Genomic DNA, 13,586 nt, shown 5'->3' with positions numbered 1-13,586 from the left:
GATAGAAAAAGAGCAGCTAGTTGCATTTCTGAAACTTGCAAATATTGAGTCCGCTTAACGTGGTTGTTCATACACGAGTTGTTATGGAGTCATTTTTCTGAAACAGGACTATGACTAGTGACCTGCTCCTATAGAACAAACAGAAATAATGTGACTTAACCACATGGTTGAAAGCCAGTTGAACCAGCCGTTTGTCCCTATTTTATCATCAATTTGACTATTTATTAATAAGAAATTTTCAACAGAATATTTGTTTGATGTGAGCAGATCTGTGCTCGATATCTGGAGGTCAGTGTACACTAAGCTTTTTCACTATGCCCAAAACGCACAATAGGAAGAGTCTACTTTTTCTTGACAGAGGTGTCAAAGCTTTTATCCGGTGTATAATATTTTAAATGTAAGGTGACACCATCCCTACTTGACCTAATACATTCTGACACAACAACGGCATCTCTGCTGAGTTTTCATTTTGCTAAGATATTTCTTTCTAATTTTGTGGTAATCGCGTTAGACCTTTTTCAATCGTGTTTTTTATTTGACGCAATGAAATGATGAAGTGGCACTTCAAACACCTCAAAATCAGTGTTCAGTCTGCAGCCCCCTCCAGTGTGCAACTGAAAATATTACACCATGCAGAAGAAGGAAAACACTGAAGCCTGAAGTATACCAAATCCTCTCCCCAGAGAAGAGACGTAAAGCTTCCTTATGTATGATCCTTTATCATGTAAAATAGATATGGAATAAAATGGACAACACATGAAAACTAACTGATGAACAAGGGATGGCCTCTCCTGTTTAAAAATAAACATTACAGTATACTAATTATCAAAAGTGAGAGTTGACTCAATTGCCGGTTTAGCTTGTCAATGAATTCTTGAAGAATTCAGTTTGGTTTGAACAGCCGCCCCATGTACAGAGGCTGGAGTCCTCACTGCAGCTGGCCCCGGTGCGAGTCCCGCACCGGACGGCCCTTTGCTGCATGTCTTCCCCCTCTCTCTGCCCCGTGCTTCCTGTCTCTCTCCAACTGTCCTATCATTAAAGGCATAAAAAGCCCCCAAAAAAAAGAATTATCAGCTGGACCTTGGAAAACCAAAATTCTCTCATCTTACAGTGTCAATCACAATAACTTGGAGCCCAGTTTCTATAACAGTGGACCGATGGCCAAAAAAAAAGAAAAGTACTTTGAGAGAGGAAGGCTTGCTCAGGCAATTGTGGAGTAAAAAGAGAAATCATGATGAGTGAAGAGAGACCGTAATGAATATTTCATCCTATTTCTGAGCACTGAGCATCGCTCTCAGTACAAATTTCATTTTCAACAAGCTGCTTTGCTCACTTATTCATTTACATGAGGCTTTCTGCAGAATTTTTCATGTTGTAACAGAGAGCTGTCACTATGGACTAACTAATTCAAACATAAATATCTAACTTTTGGAAATTATTTCTAAAGTTTTTTGTACTGCATACAAACACCTAGATTTTGTTTCTGAACAAGATTAACAATAAAAAAACAACAACATCAAGAAAAAAGAGCGATGAATATAGCATTTAGCTGAGCCGTTTTTATTTATTTTATGCACTGTTATCTCGAACTAACAACTTATTATTTTGTTATCTGGAGATAACAAAGATCGTTTTCTCGTGATAACGAAATATTTAATGTGTAAGAGCTGCCACGAACGGCTTCCACTGGCTGTCGCTGTCATAATAAGCCGCATTCAGACGGAGAAGTTCTAAGAACGTAGTTCTAAGAACCGTCCACCTTGAATTCCGTTCTATGAACTGCCCTTCCCCAGGGGAACTGTTTCATTTTGCATTCGCACATGAGTCAGGTACCTTGATAGGGACTGATGCGACGCAACCGTCTGTGACAGTGACGTGTTACTTTAGCATCACATCGGGCGTCTAACATCGAGGCTGGAAGAGCACACAGAGAGAGTCAGGAGACGAAGAATCGAGCGGCAAGCGATACTTCTTCCTTTCATGAAGGAAGGAAGGTGGGCAGAGTGCCGCTGACAAAGGAGACGGCGTGTAAGTTTAACTTATTAAACACACGGCGGTTGTGTCTGTGTCAGATTAGGGACCAGAGGAAGCGGAAATGAAGAAGCGGAAATCTGACAAGGGGCGTAGCTACAAACCACTAAACACCTACGTCACATGTGTTCCTATGGAACCCAGCAAAGACCCTGCTTTGTCCGAATGCGGGCAAAAAACGGTCCTATTCCTGAAAAGGTTATAGGAACTGCAAAAGGTTCCTCCAATGGGAATGCATATAAAGAGGTCATATGAAGATGATCTCTTTATATGTCTAAATAGCTGTAGCCTACCGATAAGTTACACTTTACGTTAGTTTGATTACTTGACTGGGTTTGTTTAGGGGCTACCAGTTAGCAGATGAGAGGCTGAAAAAACTCCTATATATCCGGCTGCTTCAGCTAATATAACAATTAATTCGTTATCACGAGAAAACAATCTGTGTTATATCGAGACAATGAAATAATTCATTCGTTATCACGAGAAAACGATCTTTGTAATATCGAGATAACGAGATAATAAGTCGTTATCACGAGATAAAAAAAAAAAAATCCACGGCTGTTCTCGGCTTCCGTACAGAGTAGCTTAAATGAGATGAAACAAAACTCAGGGCAGTTTGAAAACATAAAAATCAAGCTCTACTTATGGATAGCTGTTACGAGGGAGTAAGACCCAGGCAGGCAAGCAAAACAGACTGAGTGAGTCAAAGTTAAATGTCCAAAAACAACTAATGGACAAACAAGGTCATTTCACAAGAAACAAAAATGGCTACAAACAGGAAACACAAAGGCATTCTTGAGACAAATATCAAGAAAGCCTGGACTGTACATAGTATCGGTTTGAGAGGCGAGTAAATTAACTGACTGGAATAAAAATAAAAAAAAACGCACAAAGCACAGGAGGTTACACAAGTATGAAGTAAGTGATTTACATATTAGAACAATAACTGAATGGGCATTTTGAAGATGGCTTCAGATGTGGAAAACCTCGGGGCCTCTGAGGACCTCTTGTGGTTGAAAGGAGTGAAACGGTTTATTCGACAGGTTGAGCTCTGCACTGGCAATTGTCAAATTATTCTACGTGTACAAAAAGCCAGCATTGTTGCTTTTGCCAAAGAACACAAAGACTTCATAGCGTTTTTATATAATGACTCTCTTTTCTTTTCAAGACTAACAGAAGCATATTTGACTTAGTGGACCTTATTTGAGGTTCATTCTTTGCTTCAATCAAATGTTTTCCCATTTCTTATATGTTGCTAAATCCCCCCAAGGCTTAACCTGACCTTTAGCGCATTAATCTAGTAGTGTCATTACTGAGTGAGGGTATTACGGTTTCCCAGGGTGTGCTACCCGCACTGTTGCACTGAGCAGGGATATGTTCTCAGAATATAGTTCAACAACATCCCAAAAACTTAATTTCCCTCAATGAAACGTGTAACTGGGGAACATTGATGTAAAAGCTTTCCTCATTAAAGTTTTTGCACTGGTTTCTTGACACGGTGAAATAATTCATTCTCCCTGAATAAATTGGAAAAAAAAAAAACACTGCCTCCAGGGAATGCTCAAAGTTGGCTTGATATGAACAAAATATTTATTTTCTGTGGTGTGTCGATGAATAACAAGTAGGAAAAGCTGCCGTTATTCTGGAAGTCCAGCCTACGACACAGGAACGTAATGTGAATTCATTACAGTGCTTATCTGAATAGATTATTAAATCTGTCAGATGAATGAATATGAACACTTTCAGTAAGATCAGCCAACACTATGTTAACCTTGATATGCCCGTTTGTGTTGAATACAGGAAACTGAGCCATGTTTCACATCTGCAGCGAGCATCCATGTGCAGCTGGCAGATTTACAGTTTCTCTTTCCTCTTTATGTGACTTGTACCATTCTCTCGACTATTTGAGGCAATTCATGTGCCAAAAACACAAAAGTAGCTTTTGTGAATTGATCTTTCAACATCCAAGAATTGATCTGAATAGGTGGCTCAACACCCAGAGGTTCATTCATTCATGCCATTTAAGGTCACCGGTGGGCTAAAGCCTATTCCAGCTGTCACTGAGCGACAGGCAAGGCACATTTCTCTGGTCTAACTGCTGATTCAGAGAGAGAAAATAGAAGCAATTCTTCACGGCTGTAGTAGAACAGAGAAGAAAAAAAAAAAGAAAAAAGTATGGTGAAAATAAATCGAATCCCTGATGAGATAGAGTTTTTTTTTTTTTTAACATCATTTGCCACTGAAATGCTGATGGTTTCTAGTATTGCATTAAACCCTGCTGAGAATTGCTCCGCAAAATCCCTTTCCAGAACAGCAGCTTACATTTCTTTTATTTCATGTTCAGTCGTGAGCTTTCACTGAAGTGTATCCAGACAATTAAAAAAAGGAAAGGTTTTTAAAGAAGAAATTATACTCAGTAAGTCATTCTATCATACTATCCTTAAATAGAATTAGTGTGGGCAGCCCGCCATTGTCTAGTGGTCGAAAACAGGCCTCGGGGTGGGGGGTAGTGATGGCTCCGCAGATCAAAGCATTGCACCATATCCCACCTGCCTGTCAAAGGTCATTAGGCAGAGGAAATTAACACAGAGACAAAGAGCTGACAGCGTGGAAGGCAAATAGACAGATCGAGAAGATGTTATCTTCTATATGTTTGTTTTTGCGAAAAGGAAACACTGCTGTAGGTTTGTTTAGCAGCTGCGTGAATGTAGAGATGGAGCTGTGAGATATGGCCCATATCCACAGGCTAAATTTAATTTCCTTTGAAAGAGGAGACCGGAGAGCATTTTTATAGTAATCTGTCTCTGCGTTCTGAGTTACTGGTAGGATTTTGAGACTGTAACACTTTGATCATTCGGTAGCTCTTCTGTAAGTGACGATGACAGAATGTGACACCAACCACTCGCTTTTAGATATTTTTGGTTTCTCTTTTAATTATTTTTGGTTTCTCTTTTAATTGACCGGATGTATAAAACATCAAAATGAAGTGGAGAGACAGGGCAGAATTTCATGAGGAATGTTTCTTTTCGGTTTCCCTGAAATACACAGTACCTAACAATAAGCTGGCGAATCTTGAAAAATAAGAAATAAAATCAACCAGTGGCTTGCAAAAAGATTCAGTCTTTTTTTTTTTAATACAGTTTTACAGGAAATGTCTGTATCTGAAGTGTGTTATTTCATTTTTTCCAAGTTCAGACTCTTGTATTGTACTCGGTCCCCCGATTCTGTGACATGTCGTTGCCTTCTGAATTGTGCTGAGTGTCGCCCCTTTGTGGGCAGAAAGGAATGTATCGAACCCAAGACTGAGATTGGAGGCAAGAAGTCATTCCAAAAGGGAGGTCATACACCTCTTCAGACACAAAGGTGTCGTCAGAGTCTTCAAAATGCCCTTTGTCCCAGACAAGGAGTCCACGTTCATCTTTAGTCCCTGAATGATGGTAGAAAGGACATAAGATGAAGATAAGCGCCATTCCTCAGAATAACATGTCAGAAGCAATTTGAATGTCCATAATTTAGGTTAAATTGTTTTTAAAATTCTATTTCATGAATTATTTATTTAATAAGTACATTTAATCATAACATATAAAGCTGAATAGCAATTATCCGATGCAATGTATCATAGCCAAGAAGAAAAGAAATACTGTCACACATACATGGCCCAAATGTGCAGCCAGCTAAAAAGACATAAATGCATACATACTGTACATTACCACCCCACTTTCCCACACTTACCCCACCTCAATCTTTAAAATTATCCCCTATACATGACTACATGTTTGATTGGCTTTTGAAAAGGATTAAATGTTGGCAGTTTTGGTCTGTTTTCGTTTCACAAATTAATACATTTCGAGTATTGCTAATCCTTTTGGAGTTTTCCAATATGATACTTCATAGTTTTCCCTTTAGGTAACTCCTCCTTGACAAACCAAAGATCTCCATATCATAAAGAACCCGTAGAGCCAGGCCAAAAAGGGCCTAAGAGTGAGACTGGCATTTGCAAATATGAAATCATCAATATTTAGTATATTGAGCTTTTTGATGATATGACAATCTTATTGGCTTCTTGTCTAATATCTTTACTGCACAGTTATGAAACCTCCCTTAGCACCTGACACTGATGAGTTTTCCTGCAACCACAAAATAACACAGTACCTTACATATAAGAAAAATAAGTTTCTATATATTTGCTGCGTGAAATCAGATCAATTCAAGTGTTCTACTTCTACTTCAGCTTACCAGGAATTGTGTTATCCAGGAGGAAGCCTAAGAATCCTCCCACAAACATATGGGTGGTCCACAGTATGCGCAACACTTGGTCCAACTCTTTGATACCTGGGTCAGACATAAAGGACAAGAGAGTAAAATACCAGAGACTTTCTGCTTTAATAAACATAACCTTTTGATTAAAAAAAAGAAGAAAAACGGCTGAAGCACAGAGACTAAAAAACAGGTAGTGATCAAATTCCCTTTCTTGGGTGGTAATTATACCTGTTTTGAGATAATCAGGATTTTTTATGATCCAGTTCGGAATGACAAGTGCGGAAAACATGGAGAAACCAAACACAAAGATATTCCGAGAAGAATTCATGTCTGTGAACTGACAAAAAAGATGTGTCAATAAAACGTGCACGTGCAGCAGAAGGGCATTTGTAAAATATATTTTAAAAAGTATATCGAGTGACATTTTTACCTGCAGATTAGAAATTCCTGCAGCAGATATGACTCCAAACATGATCAGGAACATCCCTCCAACCACAGGCATGGGGATGGTTGTAAAGATGGCTCCAATCTTGCCCAGCATGCCCATCAAAAGCATAAAAATTCCACTTACGAGAATCACTGTTCGACTGCCCACCTGTCACCACAAAACACCATTCAATATATTTTTCTAAAATGGTTTGATAATTTGGAATGTTTACTAAACTGCTTTGTGTACAAAATAAAAATGATATCAATCTCATTCATTAATTAGGTTTCCACAGTAGCTTTCCATGTTAAAGCAGAAATTGGTGCAACGCTGGGGGAGAAAAAGTTGTGAAATCAATGCGAATACTTACTTTGGTGATACCGAGTGCTGCCACATTCTCACTGAAGGAGGTCGTGCCATTGCCTGTGCCAAATGCTCCCGCCAACAAAGAGCCAAGACCTTCCACACCGATGCCCCGGCTGATGGCGTGCTTTGGCGGAGGGGGAGCCCCTGAAAGCCTGGCACATGCGTGATAGTCACCCACAGATTCTGCCATGGAGCATATTATTCCAGCCAGAATGCCAACCACAGCTGCCAGGTTCACAGTTGGAACCCCCCACTGACCTGAATTAGGAGTCATACCGGTGGTTATTGAGCAGTCTTTAAATTAATCTTTCACCTGCGTGTCTTGTACACGTACCAGGATAAGGGACCGTGAACCAGGAAGCATCGCCCACAACATTTCCTTTCACATCAGTGCGGGCCAAGTGACCATACTGGGCTGAATCAGATGGTAGGACATCATAGATGGTGAGGAGGTAGCAGACTAACCATGCGATCGCGATGCCCAGCAGAATCTGATTGACATCTAACATTAGTATGCTTTAGAGCATTTAAAAGTGTATTAGCAACAACGGCAGGGAATATTATAGCCTAAAACTTGATACATCTTGTAGGGTGTGATTACAAAATGTCATACTGGCATTGTCTGGAAGATAAAGAAGTTTGTGGTGTGCAGTTTCTTGGTTTTGCTGTATGCAGGAACAGGCACTGGTATGAGACGAAGGTACTGAGAGAACAGGATGATCAGCACTGTAGTCCTGGGGGCATGACAGAATATCATAATGACCATCTCAGGAGATTACACTATAACAATTGAAGCTGCAGCTTTACAGATAAGAATTAGCTTTTGTGAAATTACAGACTGTGACTTCCTGAGAAGGAAGGTTTAAGCAAAAACTGCAGCCAAACACTGCAGAGTGGTTACTTACATAGCAGAGATGCCCCAGTGGGCTCCAGCCTTATCTCCGGCTGAGTCGTACAGTGACAAGCCTATGAGAGAGATAGTGGGGGCAATGGTTAAGGGGCCAATGAAGCGCATGAGGAAGCCAATGAGGCCAGAGAAACCGACCAGAATCTGGAGGAGAGAGGCCACCATGATGGAGCCCTGCAGCTGTGAACACAAACAGTACCCGGGTACATGAACAATGACATCATCACTCTTTCTCTGGGAGAATGACAATGACTGGTTACTTCCCACAGTGGAAACCATGTGTGCTCACTGAATTAATCATGAGCTCCATGGCACTACTGTTCTTTTGTTTGCTTGGTTTGATCAAAGCGAACATGTTTGTGTATGCTCACTGTTCTCATGCGGGTCTGCCACACTTCTATGAAGACAGGTGAGGAGGTGTTGACCAGACTGGCATTCTGGGTCCATGCAGGGCACTTCCACTCTGGCATGGACAACATGCTCATGGCTGGGGTCACCAACGCAAACGTACCTCCCTGCAGAATGGGAAGCCTTCAAAGTGTGATAAAGAGAAATAACTTTCTATTGTCCAATCTAAAACCATTTAAAGAAGGTCTACGTTAGTGATTTACAAGATCACCAAAAAACAGTGTGCAACTGCAAGCTTGAATTTGACGGCTATTTACTTTTTCTATAATTTTTCTTTTTTTCCGAAACTAAGAGTCGACACACAACAGCGCTGATGTTCTTTTGTCGTCCGAGTTCGTATGCCCAGCTGAGAATGTTAATGAGCCTATTTTCAGCAGAAATGCCCACCATCTAAATTTAGCATCACCTACTGGAATGCTAACATCTTTTAATAAGCATTGGCAGTGTGAGATGCTGCCCAAAATGAGACACATGTGCAGGTGTATTGGTTAACTGTGCATCCCCGACTCCTTATCCTACCACTGATCAAAGAGCGTCGCTAAGTGGATCACCTGGACGAATGCAGTAGAAAATATTGCTGCTGGGAATGGGGGTGCTTTGGATCAGAAAACTCATATCAGGTAGAACAGGCATTAAACCTGAGCTCAAAAGTCGAATTGAAGGTTTGTGCACTCTCACCCAGCCAACATGTTGAGGGGCTGAATTGGCAGAAAAATGCAACCAGCTGGTATCCACTGGTTCCATATTGACCCAATGTCTGTCCATGATCAGTGGTGTAGGGAAAAAGGGGATTTCAAGACTATACTCATTCATTTCTGTCTTCATTGAGTATATTCCCACTTCTGAACACCTTCAGATGTTCACATTTAGCAGTGTGCTGCAAGAGCAATTTTTTCCAGGATGGCAAAAAAGATGACCCATTCTTCTCTGTTAAGTTTCGGTGTTGAATTAATAACGATGATGACCACCTAAAGTCAAGCAACAAAAGCTTAAGACGGGTCATTTTAATAACCATTTAAATAGTGGATAGGTTTACTGCTTAGAAGAATTACTGGATGAGTACACATCCACGGGGCAAATCAGGTGCTGGCAGTAATGAGTTGTTAAAAAACCTTTAACAAAGGTGCATTTTAATGGTTTGTAAATTCTTGTTGACTCAGTAATTAAATAATTCAATCATAAAATTCTATTTCACAGTTGAGTGGTTTGATATAGACCTGTGTAAAGTGAAATTATTCCCTAATGATTCTGCCTTAATGTTGATGTTGGTTTTGTGTTTAAGCTCTCCTTATTTGGCAATATCTGCAGCTTAGTGGTAATAGTAGTTTTACTGGGCTAATTAAGCAAAAACATTCATGACAAGTTTAACTTTACAGCCTGCCACATTTAACGGAAGTTACAGTTATTGTAAACATAGCCTACGATACAAAATACAAGTAATGACTAGCTTAGTCTGGAGCTTAGCCTAAGTTACTTGTTATCAGGAAGCCCGGTGTTTATACAGAGGAAAATATGCATGTACATGGACCATTGGGTCCGGCGCAATCCATGTCCTTGCCTTGAAAAGAACTGATGCCTGTATTTAGATGTTCAGGTACAGTGCTTAGTCACCACCTGAAAGGCTTGGAATCAGGGAGTTTTATGAATGGCCCTGTTGCATATGTATCTTATGTATATGTAGTTTTCTTTCAGGGATCAACATTTAGAGAGGCAATTCATAAACGGATGATGCATATACCCATTCCAAAGATAAGTGAGAAAGAATATCTGCACCTGAGTAATTTAATTTTATTTAGTGTTTATTTTTTGGAAGATGTCATAAATACATATAGATTACCAATAGATAAATATAATAAATATTCTCTAATGGGGTCCAAGACCTTTAACTGAAATTATTTAAATGATTATCCCATTAGTGCATTTATGAACTACTGATATAACTATATGATTTATTGAAATTATTCAAGGTTCTACTTGAAGTAACTAAGTATGTAAGCAAAGTTAATCTCAGCCATCTGACCAACCTCTCCTAATAGGACCGTAAGCAGTGGATTGACTGCTGCTGAATTCTCACCTGACACCAAAAGTGACCTGTAGAATGGTGCAGATGCCAGACACAAAGAAAATGGTGTTAATGAGCCGACTCTGGGTCAGGCTGTCGTGCTGCAGACACAGCCCCTCCGAGAGAATGAGAGGGATGGAGATCATCCCACCAAATGCTGTCAGGTAATGCTGTAGAGGAGAGGAACAGCCAATTGAATGCATGGGTTCAGAGATAACACACACCAAGAACGCAGGAGACCTATTACGCTTATATGTTCGACGTACAGTCTGATGTCTTCCTTCTTTGGATTACAAAGGGCTTGATTATTTGATCAATTCTTTTGTAGTGTTAAAGGAGAATTAATTTGTGATTGTTGTGTATGTGTATGGAGACAAATACTGATGGGCGAGGTCAGTGCTTGGTTTTGAAGCTTCGCTGTCTGCTCTGTAGGTGTTGTATCTGTCCTAACTTGACACATAAAGATATATTTAGACCCATGCCACTGTTTAGCTACTTCCTGGTACATTCCCCTATAATTATTGATTTTCATTAAATACTTTATGAAGCATTAACAAATGTGCTCGATCATGTACTAAAAGTTGTTAATAATTAAACAAGCTCCTAAATTGTCCTCAACACACTTATTTAAAGACAACAGAGAAGACATTTGCTGTCTTTTAAAAGGGATGTTGTCATTTAAAACACAGAGTGTGTTACACCCACCTGAATGGCCAGGAAAATACAAAGGTACCAAGGAGGTATGTCAGTCACGCAATAGGTTGGTTTATTTCTGTCTTTTTCTGCCACACAACTGCTCCCACAGGTCTTAGTCACCTTTCCTCTGAGTTGATCATTGACCTGTGAATCCATCTGCAAAGCCATATAAAAACATGCTCATCCCAAGGCACTGACAAGGGGCCATCTTAGGCCACATACATTCACATACCATGTAATAATTGACATTCTTCAGAATTTTACGACCAGCACATGTGATCAGACCATGTGTATAACATAGAGCATAGAACATAGGCGTGTTGAAAACATTTTTTTTTAACATGTAATTGAACTTCCAGGAAACCCAGAGATGTTTTTGTCTTTGTGTTTCTCATCGGTGTCATGTTGTGTGCAGACACGACGGGAGGCAAAAATAAAGTTAAAGAGTTTATTAGAACAAGGAATATAAACAAAAGGCGCAGCAAAGCTGGAAAACCAAAACTAAACTGGACATAAAACTAGAAAACAACAAAACAAAGCAAAAGGACAGACTAGGAAACACCAGGGACCGGGGGGAACAAGACTAGACCAAGGGACATGACAAGACTCAAGACGAAAGCATCGAAGACCAAGGTTGGGAAGGTAATGAAGAGGATCCGGCAAGGAGTGGTAAGACTAGACAGACATATATACTGGGGAGGTGATTACTGGAGTAGGAACTGGTGGTTGATTGGAAACGGGTTGCAGGTGAGTAAATGAGAGCAGGAGAGAGACTGAGGAGAGAGAGAGATGGCAGAACACAGGGGACGAGAGAGAGCACACTAAGGGAATACACAAGGAGAAAATAAAACATAACTGAATACTGACACCAATAACCAAGTACAAGACACAACTTAAAATCCAGATCCTGACAATCGGTTGCAAATTACAGGAACTGTAGTAAGGAAATCAGTTGAAAACGTAAGTATTTTAAGTTGATTTAAAGAAAAATAATATATTATAAACTGTGTGTGTCCTGGGAGTGAGAAGATAGTGTGAAAATGTGATTAACAAAACCTAAAAAAAAGTTTCATCCTTGATAATTGCAACCGGTCCTAATAATTCCCCTCTACATGACAAGTAATGTGTGATTCTTATAATATCAGATAAAACAATGGTGAAAAAGATGTGTTTTCATGAATGTTTATGGGTTCCTTGTAATAGATATGAAGCACAAAGCCTTTTAATTGTCTTCTTCTGCTTTCTTGATGCCAGCTTTTAAATATAACCAACAATGGCTAGCAATCAAAAAGGCAACATTCATAAGAATACAAAACAAGAAAAAGAAGAGCTCTAAGGTTACCGGTACTGGTATATTTTACACAAAAAACTCACGGTACTCACATCAAAGGCAAGATTGTCAAGCCCAGCACTTTCCTTCCCCGGTGCCATTTCAACTCCACTATAAAACAGATGTCTGTTGAAGGTATTCCACAATAAAGTGATTTAGCAAAGAGCAAGTATCTTTAAGAGGTGTTACTGCATCCGAAGCAAACTTATGCACATGCATGGGCAGACACAAGAGTGAGAGAGTGAGTGGTCAGAATCTTGACGGGGAAAAAAAGACACTGAGCATAAAACCACTCATAGATCAGCCTCACCTACATGCCCTCATTGGGACAAACTGGTACAAGGCGTTTTTTTCTTCTATTTTTTTTATCTACTACCATATGCCAAACTGATCCTTCATTGCAGGGTGGGGCGCTTACTTTCAGATCAGGCTCTTCAACTGCCTGATGTGAGGAATAAATGATATAAAGATTTAATTAGATATAATTAGTAAATTAAGTTAAATAAATGTCAACCGCACACCTCAACACAAGCAGCTTCTTTTTAAATTGAAAGCCAAACAACAATCTTCAACAACCGACAGATTAAGTCCCAAGTCATTAAAGGAAAATAACTCACTTATAACTGTGAGAGTTGTAAAGTTTGTCTTTACTGGCAGACATTTATGCTTTATCGGACCAGCAGCTTGGACTATGTTTTCATTTTGACACTATTTATGGCTTCGCTCAACAAAGTGTTCCATAATTGAGTTTTTATCCACTTTATGATCACTGATAAGTTGACACTACATGTCATGAGCAACAATTATTGATAAAAGGATGGATGAGAGGATGGCTATATACATAAACAGGTGGACAGTTGGGTGTATAATTTTCCTCTTTGAATTGGTGCTGTGTGTGTAATGCAAGAACAATGCTTATGTCTTTTATTGACTCTACTCATGCTGAGGACGAAGAGCTTTGATCAGCACGCTCCAGATAATGCTGACAGCTCCTGTTAGATGATTTATTTGATCGCGGCGTATGTTGCACTTCCGTCAGACTGGAACTAAAAGTTGATGGGACCAAACTGGAAAGATTGCGAGATAAAGAGATTTAGTC

General features: G+C 39.7%; 1 protein-coding gene across 1 annotated transcript; it reads right to left on the bottom strand.

The window, feature by feature from the left end:
* Positions 1–4,983: 4,983 nt before the first annotated feature.
* Positions 4,984–12,738, bottom strand: LOC142375128 (solute carrier family 23 member 1-like). Its single transcript, XM_075459057.1, has 12 exons — positions 12,541–12,738; positions 11,167–11,313; positions 10,474–10,631; positions 8,363–8,522; positions 7,990–8,171; positions 7,698–7,818; positions 7,419–7,575; positions 7,089–7,342; positions 6,722–6,886; positions 6,520–6,628; positions 6,268–6,363; positions 4,984–5,458 (listed from the first exon to the last, which is right to left on the bottom strand). Exons 1-12 carry the CDS (start codon positions 12,586–12,588, stop codon positions 5,223–5,225), a joined length of 1,833 nt encoding a protein of 610 aa, XP_075315172.1. The 5' UTR covers positions 12,589–12,738; the 3' UTR covers positions 4,984–5,222.
* Positions 12,739–13,586: the final 848 nt, after the last annotated feature.

The sequence above is a fragment of the Odontesthes bonariensis genome, chromosome 24 (assembly GCF_027942865.1).
Source record: "Odontesthes bonariensis isolate fOdoBon6 chromosome 24, fOdoBon6.hap1, whole genome shotgun sequence".
Taxonomy (NCBI): Eukaryota; Metazoa; Chordata; class Actinopteri; order Atheriniformes; family Atherinopsidae; genus Odontesthes; species Odontesthes bonariensis.
This window is presented reverse-complemented; position numbering and strand designations above follow the sequence as displayed.

Coding starts and splice junctions, on each gene's coding strand:
- LOC142375128 (XM_075459057.1), bottom strand. CDS start 12,588: ATGGCACCGGGGAAGGAAAGTGCTGGGCTTGACAATCTTGCCTTTGAT. Junction 7,819..7,989: donor CACTGGGGCATCTCTGCTAT/GTAAGTAACCAC, acceptor TCATGCCCCCAG/GACTACAGTGCTGATCATCC. Junction 7,576..7,697: donor TTATCTTCCAGACAATGCCA/GTATGACATTTT, acceptor GATGTCAATCAG/ATTCTGCTGGGCATCGCGAT.